Below are 16818 nucleotides of genomic sequence, written 5' to 3' on the forward strand. Positions count from 1 at the left end.
CTAAGGAGAGTAGCCACCATGCACCGCTTCAGTCGAATATATTTTGTATAGAAAATGCTGTAAATGATGATTTTATGTCCTATCGTACAGTGATTCATCTTTGAGTTACGTTACAGGTCAAGGAGACTTTCGAAGGTTATACTAGAATCAAATACAACCTCTTAGAAAATGGGGACAGAGTACGTACCTTGTCAGTAACAGTGGTGGGGAGCATATGATGATCAAGTTCTCCAAATGGGATTTCTTTCAAAAAAACTTAAAGCTTTATTAGAATGAATAAAATACATGCTTTAGTTTAAAAAATATTTATTATAGAAATGTACATTTAATTAGTTTTAAGGAATGTACCTTGACAATGGTGTCAACATATGTATTTTCTCAAATTTGCAAACTTTACACCTGAAGATATCTACAAAGATAGTTTATTTACAAGTTTAGGAAGAAATCATTTCACCCAGAGTGCTTGCTGCTGGGGAGGATGGAATAGTTTCAATACTGCTTTCATTTCACTCTGTACTTATAGAAGGAACACAGTGTGTGGGTGAAGTTCCATCCTAGTGCTAGTGACAGGCCGTAGAGCAGAATGAGAGGTGCAAACGGATAAAGAAGAATAACTGTATTTTTCAAAAATGGCAATGCTGGAAAAGAAAAATTTATTTTTTTAAAAAAGGAAATATGACTAATGAACATTCTGAAAGTTATTACAACAGGTGAAGCCAAAAACAAACAACAACAAAAAAACCCCCTGCATGTTCTGAATTGGGGAAACGCTGCTCTAAAGCCAGAGTCTGCTACTTGCTCTGCTGCTGGTGCCGCCACCTCCTCACGGCTGACCAGAGGAGCTAGTCATACTTGAGCACCAGGGGTGTGTATTTACAGTAAGGTTCTCATCATCCAGAGTGACAAGAAAGGACAAGCCGGGTTATGTTTTTCATTCATACTACGAAAAAGAAACTTCTAGCAGGATTTAACAGTAAATTTGCAAACTGCGTCCTCAGGCCAGCAGAGGTTGGGCCTGATTTGTGACCTCTGTAGAACCACACAGTGATGGTAAAAACAAAGGGAGGCAAAGGTTTAACACCTTGAAATACATTCATAAGGGTGCCTTTACCTATGTGACCATATGTCAGCTCCAACTCATGCCCCATTCTAAGCCCCTGCTGGGACCAAGAATGGGAAAGCCAGGGAGGAAAGGAAATGGGGTGTGGGTTCCTACAAGTAACCTAGAAATATCAACATGGTTTAACATGGCTCCTTAAAATTATAAAATTTGTTACATACCAACCATGCCACTTTTTAGCTGCATGACCATTAGTTTCTGTACCCTCGTCTGAAAAATGGGGTTAAGTAAATCTAACTGTGAAGATTAAATGAGGTAATTCATATAAAAGTAAGCTAATTATGTTATTACAGCAAAACCACCCCACCTCCTACCTATGTTCTCAATCAAAACTGTACCATGACTTACCACTGTATCCTAGGAAGGTTACATAGATGTAATAGCCAACTGCCACCAACCATAAGGTATTTCCAACTAAATATCCAATGAATGTATCCGTCAGGATAACATCTGCAGAAGAGAGGTGTACAATGAATCTCTTTTCAGGGCATATAATGGTGACTTTTTGATGCTCATTTAAGAAGTAACTGCTACTTACGGTTGATGAAGAAAAGCTGAATAAAATGCAGAATGACTAGGAGGGGATAAAAAGCATTCAGATGCACATCAAAGGCATAGCCCCATTCCACATCATAGTCTCTGCTTTGCCGTTTCACTAAATACTTGTTAGAGATAAACCTAAAGAGCAAAGTTAAAATTTCTTTCATAATATAATAAGATTAATTCCAAGCAGTATTCTAGATACTGGAGACAATGTGATGAGCAAAACAGATCTCTGCCTTCCACCTAGTTGGAGTCTTCAGATGGCATATATGGAGAAAAACTCAGCAATAAGGATAGAAAATATAAAGTTGAAATGCAGTGTTAAACAGGACAGTCCTATGAAGGTTAACACCTGGGTCAGGACCCAAGGGCAGGGATGGGAATTACCCTCATTCCAGGCAGAAAGGAGTCTGAACACAGAAGTGGAGGAGGACGGAAGAGGGGGCAGGGTGTGGCCTGTTTGAGGCTGGATGAGGAGGCCACCTGCTTAGAACAAGTGAGAAAAGCAGCAGGACATGAAGTAGGGAGCCAGAGCTTATGGAGCCTGTGGCCATTTTAAGACTTTTGGCTTTTATTCTCGATGAGATAAGGAGTCATTGCAGTTCCCAGAAGGATATCTGACTCATTGTTTTGACACGGTTTCCTGAGACTGGATTTGACGGAGAACAGGTTACAGGGACAAGAGGGAAACAAGGACACCCGTGGGGGAGGCTATGGCGAATGAGAGATGAGCAGGGGTGGTAGCAGTAGAGGTAGTGACATGGGGGAAATGCTATGGTTGGAGGGCAGCACCAACAGGATCTGTGTTAGTACTGCATGTGGAATAAGATAAAAGATGAACAGTCAAGGATGACCAAGATTTCTGTCTGAAACCAATGAGGATTGAGCTGCCATGAACTACAGTGAGCAAGATCGGTTTGGGGCAGTGCAGGAGTTTGGATGTGAACCTGTGATGTTGAAGATGCTGGTTAACATGGAGTAAGAAGTATATAAAGTCTGGAATGTAGAGGAGAGGTTGAAAATGGGAGATACAAACTCATCCATGTATAAATATTTAAAGCCATGGGCCTGCATAAGGCCCCTCCCCCCTCCAAAAAATGAATGCAGATACAGAATAGGTCCAAGCCTCACACCTAATAGGTCACCTCTCCATTAAAAGCTCAAGGAATCAGGAGGAACCGGTAAGGGAAGGGCTGCCAGTAACCTCTCTAGCCATTAGAACAATTCTTCAAGCTTCTGTCCTTGTTCTGCAGCATAGCCTACCAGTTCAGTTAACTGATGAGTGGATGAAAAAGCTTTTAGCTCACGACTCAAGAGCTCTCATTCTGTGGTTTTCCTCCTGCTGCTCCTACCCCTTTGCTTATTCCTTACATGGGCACTTTCCAGGCTTCTGTCTTCACTCTGAGTCTTACCTCTGGAACACAGACATGCCTTCTGGGAGAGCTCAAGACATCTGTAGTTTTCACCTCCCACCTCCACATTTAATAATGCCAATAATATTCTCATCTTGGCCCAGACTGGTAGGTTCAAAGTCATCTACCCCAATGTCTACTCTACCTTTATTTCCACTGAAGTCCTCAAGACACCAGAACTCAGCATGTCTGACATGGAATGCTTCATCTGCACCTGCCACTTTTTCCTACCCTCATCATAGCCGATTATCGCAGAATGTTCTCAGATCCATCTCTCTCCTCTCTGGTTCCTGAGTTCATCACACTGTCTGGGCCTGCTCTGCTCTTGTGCAGACCCCCACAGTTGTATCCAGCCACACCACTCTCCTTCAGCTCCTTCAAAGCCACAGAAGACTTTACTTCAAGTGTAAATCTGATATTTCTTTATTCCAAAGCCTCCATGTTCTCCACCTCTCCTCCTCTCCCCAACCAACATATGCAAGCTATGAGATAAAGTCCAATTCTTTTTTCTGAACTGCACTGAAGGCCACATTCTATAGTCACGTATCTTCTTGAGCTGGTGAGTGTCACCCTGCACCACTAGATCCAGGATGTTGTTCTTGTGCATCAGGAATCAATGATCCCATCTCCCCCAAACACCTCCTCCTGCTGATTCCTTGGCACATCTGGGAGGACAGCAACCACATGTCATCATTTCTAACACAGTTCACAACACAATGTAACAAAATATAGGTTTTGAAAAATATACTGAGTCAGTCCCTTTTCTTTTTTTTAATGAGTAGGCTCCACGCCCAACATGGAGCTTGAACTCACAACCCTGAGATCAAGACTTGAGCTGAGATTAAGAGTTGGAAACTTACCCGACTAAACCACCTCAGCACTCCCCCACCCAGTCCTTTTCTACTTAACTAATATGGACTCAAACTAAAGGTGCTAAACTCCAGAATGACTTGATTTCTATGGCCCTATAGAGTCAATGATATAATGATAGAATGCCTGCTACAATCGATCCCTTTGAAAGCCCTATTTACTGAAACAGTTTCATCTGCCATTCTTTTTGATAATGAATATGTAATTTCTATTAGTTAGTAGTATTCTTTTTACCCCAAATGTTAGAATTCCAAATTAATGACACATACCATTTATTGACTCCCAAGCACATACAAAACTTATACTAGTAAGGAGTTACAAATGAACACATTGCTATCAGAGGTTAAAGTCTCAGGACTTTATTTAAAATGTTAATAACCACTATTTATTGAGCACTTCCTATATACCAGGTACTTTTTATACCACAATCTTTTCAAATATCTTACAAATTAGATCACTAACTCCATTTTACAAAAGAAACTGGGACTAAGAGTTACAGTTAGACTGGGACTAATGAGCTGGCATGTGAACCTAGGCCTCTCTGAGACTAAAATTTCTGTAGTGTTTTCTCTGATACATGATGCCCACAACCTCTACTCAAACACTGGCCTTTTATGAACTCACTTAAAACATCCAATCCCCTCATCTGGCATGCCAACCATATTGGAGCCTGCATCTATGAGAAAATGGAAAAACCAAATGCTGGATTTATACATTTCTACTCAGTACACTACCGTTGTTTTTATTTTTTATTTTATTTATTTATTTATTTTTTTATTTATGATAGTCATACAGAGAGAAAGAGAGAGAGGCAGAGACACAGGCAGAGGGAGAAGCAGGCTCCATGCACCGGGAGCCTGACATGGGATTCGATCCCGGGTCTCCAGGATCGCGCCCTGGGCCAAAGGCAGGCGCCAAACCGCTGCGCCACCCAGGGATCCCGAGTACACTACCGTTGTTAAACCAAACTCAGAAGTCAGACTGTGTACCTGTCCAGTAAAACCTGTGTGTCTCAGCAAGATGGCACCAAGTTTAACAAATCCTTTTTCAAATGTCCTTCATTTAAAATCTGATATTCAGAGTAAGATTCCATAAAATAATCCTCTATAGCTTAAACATCTAGAAGTGACCCACTGACAAATAAAGGTGAAAACCATGCCATCATCCAGACAATGTAAGCAGAATTGGCTAACTACATATTTTTGCAAAACCAGGGACTTTGTTAATATAATCATTATTTCAGTTCACTTATTTGCTGCACTTTGACAATACAGACCACCCCTTAGAGTATTTTCTGATACAAATAATGACACGGGAGGGCAGGTTCTCATAATCCTAGCAATCAAAATTGATGCTTTCAGGAGACCATCCAAGATGGCGATGGAGGGACCCTGAACTCCCCTCCATGGACAAACCAAATCTATACCCACATATAGAGTAATTCTTCCAGAAAAAGAACTGAGGGCTGACTGAACAGCTTCTGCACAACAAAGGACAGAGGGACCACACAGAGAACATGAGAGATAGAGGCAAAGAAACAACAGGAACCCCCCACTTGATGCTGTCAACTGAGGGGTGGGGATAGAACCAAGGAACCAGGAATAGACTATACCACCCTAACGCATGGAAAAAAGCCCCACTGTAAAATGGCAACTAGGATTCAAAGGAACCAGTCCTTGAGCATCTGCCAAATGGCTGGGACCTGAGGAACTGGTCTCCAGGGTTCAGAGGGCTGGCAGGTGCCAATGTGTATGTTCCCTCCCCCACCAGGCCCAACACTGACAGCATAGATGGGAGCGGGATATGGCCACCCCAGCTGGCCTGCCACTTCAGTGAACCCTGGGACCCTATCCCACACCAGCCCAACTCCCACTGAGGTGCACATAAAAGAGCAGTGGTTTATTTTTTTATTTTATTTTATTTTTAAATTTTTTTAAATTTATGATAGTCACATAGAGAGAGAGAGAGAGAGAGAGAGAGAGAGAGAGAGGCAGAGACACAGGCAGAGGGAGAAGCAGGCTCCATGCACCGGGAGCCCGAGGTGGGATTCGATCCCGGGTCTCCAGGATCGCGCCCTGGGCCAAAGGCAGGCGCCAAACCACTGTGCCACCCAGGGATCCCAAGAGCAGTGGTTTAAAACACAACTAGAATATAAAAAAACTAACCCTCAGCCAAATGGCCATGGCCTGTGGGAACACATTCTGGGGCCAAAGGGGCCGGTAAGCACCACTGCTTATGTCCCCCCAACCCCCACCATGCCCCCCCATCACTCAGACTGCAACAGGGCACAGATGCCCTAACTGCCCAGCACTTGAATGAGCCCCACACCCCTAGCCACAGCAACTTTAGCTCCAATTCTCCCACGAAGGCCCCCACTGTGCAGAGCACCCTGGAATCACCAGCCCAGTTCGAATCCAGCTTTCCCAGCAGGGCACTGCCAGCCCAGGCCCACTTTAGTTTCAGGCGTCCTGCTAGGGTATGCCCCATGTGGCATACCCAGAGACCCCATTCTAGCCATGCCCGCTACAGTTCCAGCCAAAGCCAGAAGGCATACACAACTCTACATGGGACAGTCAAACACAAGACCAGTCCTTCAAGACCAGGAAAAGGAGCTGTTCTGCCTAATTCATGGAAACAAATACAGAAAGTAAAACAAAATAAGGAGATAGAGGAATATACTCTAAGTGAAATAACAAGATAAACAATGTACCTGATAAAGAGTTCAAAGTAATGGTCAACAAGAAGCTCACCAGACTTGAAACAAGAGAGGGTGAACCTAGTGAGAACTTCAACAGATAGAAGAAAATATAAGAACCAATCAGAGCTGAAGACTACAGTAACTGAAATGCAAACCACACTAAAGAGAAAGAGCAGCAAACTAAGACACAGAAGAACGGACTAGGAATGCAGAAGGCAGGAAATGGAAAGCAGCAAGACTGAACAAAAAGAAATAATTAAAAACAAAAATAAGGATATGATTAATAAGTCTTAAAAAAAAAAAAAAAGAAGTCTTTGGGACAATATCAAGCATATTGACATTTGCATTATAAGAATCCCAGAAAGGGGGGGGGGGGGGACGACAAAAAACTTACTTGAAGAAATAATCACTGGAAACATCCCTGACCAGGGGAAGGAAGCACAGATATCCAGGTCCAGCAGCACAGAGAGCCTAAACAAGATGAACCCATGAAGGCTAACACCAATGCAAATAAGAATTAAAATGTCAAAGATTAAAATAAAGAGAGAATCTTAATGCAGCCAAGAGAAAAACAACTGGTTATAAAGGAAGGCCAATAAGGCATTCAGTTGATTTTTCAGCAGAACCTCGCAGACATGATACATTCAAAATGCTCAAAGGAAAAAACCTACAACCAAGAATACTTAACCCAGCAAGGTTAACATTCAGAATTGAAGGAGAGATAAGAGCTTCACAGACAAAAGGAGTTCACCAGCACTAAACTGACCTTGAAATGTTAAAGGATCTCTTTAAGCAGAAAAAAAAGGCCACAACTAAAAAATGCGAAAGAAAAAAATTTCGCAAGTAAAAGCAAACTTATAATAAAGGGAGTAGATCACTCACTTATAAAGTTAGTATGAAGCTTAAAAAACAAAAGTAGTAAAACCAATTATATCCAAAAATTAGTTATCAGACTTAGAAAAAAAAAAGATGTAAAATCGACATGACAAAATGGAGGGGGAGTAAAAATGTAGTGAGTTTAGAATGTGTTCCAACTTAAGTAACCAAGAAACTGCTATATACACAGAATGTTACATATGAACCTCACAGTAAGCACAAACCAAAACTGTGTGATAGACAAAAAGTAGAGAAAAAGAATCCAAGCATAACACTAAAAAAAATGTCATCAATACAAAGAGAGCAAGAAAAGGTACAAAAGAACTACAAAAAAACAAAACAAAACAAAAACAAAAAACAAAAAAAGCCTAACAAGATAGGAATAAGAACAAACCTACCAATAGCTACTTTCAAGGTAAATGTCTAAATGCTCCAATCAAAAGACATGGTGTACTGGAAGTCTAGCCAAAGCAATCAAACAACAAAAAGAAATAAAAGGTATTCAAACTGGTAAGGAAGAAGTAAACTTTAAGTATTTGCAGATAAATTGATACAATAAATAGAAAACCTGAAAGATTCCACCAAAAAACTGCCAGAACTGATAAATGAATTCAGTCACATTGCAGGATACAAATCAATATACAGAAATTTGTTGCATTTCTATACCCAATAATGAAGTAACAGTAAGAGAAACTAAGAAAACCCATTTGCAAATGCACCCCAAATAATAAGATATCTAGGAATCAACCAAAGAGGTAAAAGACCTGTGCTCTGAAAACTTAAAAACACCAATGAAAGAAATTGAAGATGACACAAAGAAATGAAAAGACGTTCCATGCTCATGGATTGGAAAAGCAAATAGTGTTAAAATATTCATACTATTTTCATTCATACCAAAGCAATCTACACATTAATGCAATCTATCAAAATACCAACAGCACCTTTTACAGAACTGTAATGAACAATCCAAAAATTTGTATGGAACCACGAGACCTTGACTAGCCAAAGTGAGCTGGGAAAAGAAACCACAAAGCTGGAGGCATTACAATTCCAGATTTCAAGTTATACTACAAAGCTGTAGTGGTCAAGACAGTATGATACTGGCACAAAAATAGACACATAGACCAATGGAACAGGATGGGAACTGAGAAATGAACCCACAACTATATAGTCAATCTTTGACAAAGCAGGAGAAAAAGACCATCTCTTCAACAAATGGTGTTGGGAAAACTGGACAGTGAAGAATGAAACTGGACCATCTTTCTTACACCATACACAAAAATAAATTCAAAACAGGTTAAAGACCAAAATGTTCAGACCTGGTATCATAAAATTTCTATAAGAGAACACAGGCAGTAACTTTGCTGACACTGATCATAGCAACTTCTTTCTACACAGGTCTCCTAAGGCAACGGAAAAATAAAGCAAAAATAAACTATTGGGACTACATCAACTTAAAATCTGCATAGTGAATGAAACAATCAACAAACTAAAAGGCAACCTATTAAATGGGAGATATTTGCAAATGACCTATCCAATAAAGGGTCAGTATCCAATATAAAGAACTCATAAAACTCAACACCCAAAATACCAATAATCAAATTTAAAAAGGAGCAGAAGACATGAACAGGCATTTTTCCAAAGAAGATATATGTCCAGATGGCCAAAAGACACATGAAAAGCTGCTCAACGTCACTCATCATCAGGGAAATGCAAATCCCTCTCACCTGTCAGAATGGCTAAAATCAACAATACAAGAAACAACAGGTGTTGGCAAGGATGTGGAGAAAAAGAAACCCTTCTGCATTGTTGGTAGGTGTGCAAACTAGTGCAGCCACTGTGGAAGACAGTATGGAAGTTCCTCAAAAAGTTAAAAAATGAACTGCCCTATGATCCAGCAATTGCATTATTGGGTATTTACCAAAAGAATACAAGAACACTAATTCAAAGGAACACATGCACCCCTATGTTTATAGAAGCATTATTTATAACAGCCAAGATATGGAAGCAGCCCAAATGTCCATGGATTGATGAATGGATAAAGGAGATCACATACACACAATGAACTACTATTCAGCCATAAAAAAGAAAGAAATCTTGTCATTTGCAACAATATGGATGGAGCTAGAGAGTATAATCCTAATCAAAATAGGTCAGAGAAAGACAACATATGATTTCACTTGTGTGGAATTTATGAAGCAAAACAAGCAAAGGAAACAATATAAGAAGAGACAAATTAAGAAAAAAAACTCTTAATTATAGAGAACTGACAGTTACCAGAGAGGGGAAGGGGGGCTTGGGTAAAATAGGTGATGGGGATTAAAGAGTGCACTTGTGATGAGCACAGGGTGTTGTAATGGAAGTGCTGAATCACTCTTTTGTACACCTGAAACCAGCGTAATATTGTATGTTAACAGGAATTAAAAATGTAAAAAAAAAAAAAAGAAAGAAAGAAAAGACAGGATAACTGAATGGATAAGAAAACAAGACTCAACTATATGCTGACAATAAGGCTACCTTCAGACCTAGACTCCTACAGACTGAATATGAAGAGATGGAAAAAGATATTCTATGCAGATGGAAGCCAAAAAAAAAAAAAAAAAAAGAAGAAGAAGAAAGAAAGAAAGACAGGCCGGCCAGGGAAGCAATACTTCTTTCACACAAAAATAGCTTTTAAAACAAAGACTGTAACAAGAGACAAAACAAGGCGTTACATAAAAGCATTACACAATGATAAAAGGTTCCATCCAACAAGGGAATTTAGCAATTATAAATATGCACCCAACTATGAGAATACTGGAATACATAAAGCAAATACTAACACACATAAAGAGAGAAATAGTAACACAAAATAGGGGACTTTAATACCCCGCCTACATCAATGGATAGGTCATCCACACAGAAAATTAGTAAGGAAGGACAACATATTAGATACACATATACAGAATATTCCCCCCAAAACCAGGAGAATACATAATCTTTTCAAGTGCATAAGACATATTCTCCAGAACAGACCACAGTTTAGACCACAACACAAATCTCAATAAATTTAGGAAGACTGAAATCATATCTAGCATTTTTTCTAACCATATGGTATGAAACTAGAAATCCATTACAAGAAAAAATGGAAAAATCTCACAAACATGCACAGGCTAAACAACCTTTTACTAAAATAACAGGTCATCATCATCAACTACAACAACAAAACCAAAGAGACAAAGTTCCTGAGACACATGAAAATGGAAACAATGTTCCAAAAATCTTTGGGACACAGCAAAAGCAATTGCCAGAGGGATGTTCTAACAGGCATACCTCAAGAAAGAACAAAAATTTCAAATAAACAATCTAACTTTAAACCTAAAGGTATGAGCAAAGAACAAGCAGAACCTAAAGTTAACAGAAGAAGGAAGTAATAAAAACTGGAGTAGAAAGAAATGAAATAGGAACTGAAAAAACAATAGAAATGATTAAAGAAACCAAGAACTAGTTCTTTGAAAAAATAAACAAAATTGATAAAACATTCAGCCAGAGTCATCAAAAAGGAGACAGAACCCAAATAAGTAAAATCAGAAATGAAAGAGAAGTAACAACTGACACCAGAGAAATACAAAGGATTACAAGAGATTACTGTGAAAAAATATATGCCAACAAATTAGACAGCCAAAAAAAAAAAAAAAAGGATAAATTTGTAGAAATATACAACCTTCCAAAACTGAATCAGGAATACAAAGTCTGAAAAAAATGTATTATTATAAGTAATGGATTTGAATTGGTAATCAAAATACTCCCAAAAAACAAGAGTCCAGGACCAGATGGTTTCACAGGTGAATTCTACCAAACATCTACAGCAGAGTTAACACCTATTCTTCTGAAACTACTGCAAAAAACAAAAAAAAAAAAACAAAAAAAACAAAGAGAAAGGATATTTTTCAAATCAGTTCTACCAGGAAATCATTACCCTGGTACCAAAATCAGACAAAGACATTACAAAATAGGAAAAGCATAGGCTAATATCCTTGATGTACAAAGATCCAAAAATACTCAACGAAGTATTAGCAAACCAAATTCAGTAATACATTAAAAGGATATTCCACTTGAAGTGGGATTTATTCTAGGGATGCAAGGATGGTTCAATTATGTGCAAATCATTTAATGTGATACATGTTAACGAAATGGAAGATGAAAATCGTGATCATCTCAATAGATGCAGAAAAAGCATCTAACAAAATCCAACATTAGTTCATGATAAAGCTACCAACAAAATGGGTTGAGAGGGAATGTACCTAATATAACGAAGGCTATAAATGACAAACCCACAGCTAACATCATACTTAATGGTGAAAGGCTGAAAGCTTTTCTTTAAGGATCAGGAACAAAACAAGAACATACATTCTCACCACTTTTATTCAACATAGTACTGGAAGCCCTAGCCAAAGCAATCAGACAAGAAAAATAAAAAGCATCCATATCGGTAAGGAAGAAGTACAAATGTTTCTATTTGCAGATATATGATACTATATATAGAAAACCTAGAAGACTCCACCAAAAAACTATTAGAACTAATCAATAAATTCAGTGAAGTTACAGGACACAAAATATACAGAAATCTCTTGTGCTTCTGTACACTAATAATGAAGCAGTGGAAAGAGAAACTAAGAAAATAACCCCATTTATAATTGCACCAAAAAAATACCTAGGAAGAAATTTAACCAAGGAGATAAAAACCCTATACTCTAAAAACTGTAAGACACTAATGAAAGAAATTGAAGAGGACACACACGTGGAAAGATACTCCATGATCGTGGATTGGAAGAATCAATATTGTTAAAATGTCCATACTACTCAAAGTGATCTACAGATTCAATACAATTTCTATCAAAACACCAATAATATTTTTTAGAGAATTAAAGAATTCTATAATTTGTATGGAACCACAAAAGACCCCAAATAGCCAACGCAATCTTGAGAAAGAAAAACAAAGCTAGAGGTATCACAATCCAGATATCAATATATACTACAAAGCTACAGTAATTAAAACTGTATAGTACTGGCACAAAAACAGATTGGGGGTGCTTGGGTGGCTCAGTTGGTTAAGTGTCTGACTCTTGATTTTGGCTCAGGTCATGATCTCAGAGTCATGAGATCAAGTCCCCGGTCAGGCTTCATGCTAGGCATGGAGTCTGCTTAAGATTCTCTCTCTCTCCCCTCCTCTGCACCTCTACTCCCGCTTGCTCTCATTCTCTCTCTCTAAAAACAAAACAAAAAACAAAAACAAAACCAGACAGATCAATGGAACCGGATATAGACCCAAAAAACAAACTAACACATGGACAATTAACCTATGACAAAGGAGAAAAACATATACAGTGGGGAAGACAGTCTCATCAATAAATAGTGTGGAAAAACCTGGACAATTACATGCAAAAGAATGAAAATGGACCATTTTCTTACATCATACAGAAAAATAAATTCAAAATGGATTAAAGAACTAAATATGAGAAATGAAGCCATAATGCTCCTAAAGAAAATATAAACAGAAATTTTTTGGATATTGGCCTCAGCAACATTCTTATGGATTTATCTCCTCAGGCAAGGAAAACAAAAGCAAAAATAATCTACTGGGACTAAACCAAACTAAAGAGCTTTGCACAACAAAGAAAATCACAGACAAAATAAAAAAGCAATCCAGTGGATAGGAGAAAGGATTTGCAAATGATGTATCTGATAAGGGACTAGTATCCCAAATATATTAAGAACTATACAATTCAACAATAAAGAAAAAAAATCCAAATAAAAAATGGACAGATGACCCGAATAGATTTTTTTTTTTAAAGAACACAATCAAAAAGCCAACAGATACATGAAAAGTAATGCTCAGCATTACTTAGCATCAGGGAAATGCAAATCAAAGTACAATGGGATATCACCTTATACCTGTCAGAATAGCTAGTATTGAAAAGACAAGAAATAACCAGTGTTGGCAAGGATGTGCAGAAAAGGGAACCCTTGTGCACTGCTGGTGAGAATGTAATCTGGAGCAACCACTGTGGAAAACAGTATGGCAGTTCATCAAAAAATTAAAAACAGAACCAGTACTGGGTATTTATTCAAAGAAAATAAAAACACTAATTTGAAAAGCTATATGCACCCCAATGTCCATCGCAACATTATTTACAATGATCAAGATATAGAAGCAACTAAAGTGTTCATCAATAGTTGAAGGAATAAAGAAGAAACGGGGTGTATATACACACACACACACATACACACACACAGAGGAATATTACTCAGTCTTAAAAAACAATGAGATCTTACTATTAGTGACAACACAGATGGACCTAGAGGATATAATGATATGCAAGATAAGTCAGGAAAGACAAACACTGTATCATTTCACTTATATGTGGGTCTAAAAACCAAAATGAACAAAAAACAAACCGGTTCATAAATATAGAGAACAAACTGGTAGAGGAGAAGAGAGTTTAAGGAATGGGTGGTATAGGTGGAGGGGATTAAGAGATACAAACTTCTAGTTATAAAATAAATCAGACACAGAGATAAAAAGTACAGCATAAGGAATACTGTCAATTTTATAACAACACTGTAAGGTGACAAATGGTAAGTAACTACACTTATCTTGGTGAGCACATCATAATGTATATATATCTCAAATCTCTATGTTGTACCCCTGGAACTAATGTAACATTGTGTGTCAACTATATTTCAATAATAAAAAAAAATTTAAACTCATGCTTTCAGTGCACATCAGCTACTGTATCTCTAAAGGAAGCAAATGCAGGCTCTACAGCAGGACTTGAAAAATCAAAATTATGATACTTACCACATTAAAGTTGATATGAGAAGACCAACGCCTACACAATCTATGAATACAACCCAAAGGAGAAGCTTTATCGTTTCAAAAAATCCCATGTCCAGAACAAAGCCAAATCCTATAGTGGACACTGAAAGAAAGATTTGTGTGATAAATTCAGGACAGGTTCTGAAAAGGCAGTCACATATTTAAGCCCAGGTAAAGGTGAAAAAAATCTTATACATTTATACCCTAAAGGTGGTTAGGACTCTCTCACTACATTATTGGAGAATTTATTTATTTATTTATTTTTTTTTTTTTTTTTTATTTTTATTTTTTTATTGGAGAATTTAAAAGTAGTTTCACAAGTTTGCATTGGTACTTTTAGCACTCTCACTCTAGATTTGCCCGTGAAATGCAATTTCCCATCTTGATAGTCCTTTTCACAGTAAGTCTGCATTTGGTATCAACTTCTTTATCATAGCAGCTAAAAGACACGGAGTGACTCTGTCTTCTGCTTTTCCATGTTCCGAAGAAACAATTTACTCTGGATCTGCCTGGGACCTTTGAAACCAGAAAAAACAACACTCTTTCCTGTGAGATTTTTGAGGCTTCAGAAAAGAAGAAACAGCTTCAAATATCCTAAATCCTGACCCACAATATGTTTATAACAAAAGATTTTGCAAATGACAAGTACAATCTAAAACACTAAGTTTCGGGGCACCAGGGTGGCTCAGCTGATTAAGTGTCTGCCTTCGGCTCAGGCCATGACCTTGGGTCTTGGGATAGAGCCTCCTGTTGGGCTCCTTGCTCAGTGGGGAGCCTGCTTCTCCTTTCCCCTCTGCCCCTTTCCCTGCATCCTCTAATAAATAAATACGATCTTTAAAAAAACAAAAACAAAAACAAACCAGTCTGTTCTTCAACTCTATTACAGAAAAACTAACACTTACCACAGAGCCAAATACTTAAGAGGACCAAGAAAGCAGGGTCATCTCTGGCCCACTGATCCTTTGTCTGCTTTCGGTAATGAAAATTTCTGTAAACTCTCTGTGGGGAAGTAAATAGGTAGAGCATCTGCCATGCAGCAAACTCAAAGTCCATCTGCCGAAAACGAAAAAGTCTTCTCAGGTATTTGTAGCGTTTTGCCCCAGCCGTGTGTCTTGCTGCATCTCTGGAATTCAACACTCCGTTCCCCTGCACTAGGGAATTCACTGAAGTACTCGGTAACATCTTCCTAGATGGAAGAAAAAAAAAAAATCTTTTACAAGGATATCCTCTTGTATCCTCTCCTGAGATATTCAGGAGGGATGCCATCTTACATTTCCGCCCCAATCCTTGGTAAACGTCAGGGGTCAAAAGCTAATGGAGGTGGTTCTGAGGCTTATTTGGGGGCTCAAGAACTGTCGGCTGCACGTCAGGCAAGGGCAGCGCCACACCCTTCCGAACCCTCACAGCACTTCTACGGGGTCTGTAGGTTTCCCACGCTTCACCTCTCTCAAGCCTGGGGAAGCTCCCCCTAGTAGTCACTGTTAACCACAGGGAGGGAGGAGAGGGAGACAGAAAAAAAAGCTCTAGGAGGTGAAGGGACCCCCTCAGGAGCACAGAGAGGACTAATGGAGCCAAAACTCCCGAGCTCTAAACCATCAGGCCTTTAAGGGAACCGGGTTTAAAAGCCAATTAGAAACAATGTTACCGACGAGGTAAAATAATGGCATATTCACATGGGTCCATCAGTGCAAGACCACCAAGCAACTCTTTCACTGGAATATGATATAAAAACAAAATTCAAGCCCATACTGCATTACTCCGTGAATAGTTCAGCAGAGGGATTGGCAGCGTGGGAGGCCGGTGGACCCAGCCTGGAGCCCGGGGAGCGCAGCTCACCGTCCAGCCCTCACAGGCCGGCCGCCCAGTTCCCGCCCCGCCCCCCAGGCCTCCCGGGCGCCCGCGGCGCCTCGCCGGCTCCAGAGGCTCCCCGTCACCCCGGGGCTGCGGGGAGGTCGCCATACTTAGCGGATGAAAACACAGGACGCCCAGTTACATTCGAATCAATCTCAGATACAAGTATAACTTATAGTAGGAGACTGTCCGAAACATTGTGTGGGACATACACGGAAACGCTGTCGGTCGTTCATGTGAAATTTAAGCGTAAATGGGCGTCGCTGGCTTATTTATCTGGCAACCCTACCGCAGGCCGAGCAGCCGGACGCGGCTACGGTCACTCCGGGGCCGAGGGCCAGCGCGCCCTGAAGGGCCGGAGGAAAAGGCGCCGGCGAGCCCGAGCCCGAGCCGCGCGTGCACGGAGCAGTCCTCGGGTCTCACCTGGAGCCGCCCTGCGGCCTCCAAGAGGTCCAAGCTAGCCCGCCACCTCCGCCCAGCAGCCAGACCCAGCAGGCGCCGGGCCGACTTCCCTTCCCGCAACGTAGCCAGCGCAGGGGGCGCGGCGCGTCACGTGCACCCACTTCCGCCGTGCGCGCGGCCTCTCGGG

General features: G+C 39.9%; 1 protein-coding gene across 1 annotated transcript; it reads right to left on the reverse strand.

Annotated features, from left to right (window-relative positions):
• Positions 1 to 289: 289 nt before the first annotated feature.
• Positions 290 to 16794, reverse strand: UNC50 (unc-50 inner nuclear membrane RNA binding protein). Its single transcript, XM_041754433.1, has 6 exons — positions 16653 to 16794; positions 15281 to 15564; positions 14361 to 14481; positions 1659 to 1798; positions 1469 to 1570; positions 290 to 638 (listed from the first exon to the last, which is right to left on the reverse strand). The coding sequence occupies exons 2-6, from the start codon at positions 15558 to 15560 to the stop codon at positions 502 to 504; spliced, it is 780 nt and encodes a 259-aa protein (XP_041610367.1). The 5' UTR covers positions 15561 to 15564; positions 16653 to 16794; the 3' UTR covers positions 290 to 501.
• Positions 16795 to 16818: the final 24 nt, after the last annotated feature.

Source organism: Vulpes lagopus, chromosome 5, assembly GCF_018345385.1.
Source record: "Vulpes lagopus strain Blue_001 chromosome 5, ASM1834538v1, whole genome shotgun sequence".
NCBI lineage: Eukaryota > Metazoa > Chordata > Mammalia > Carnivora > Canidae > Vulpes > Vulpes lagopus.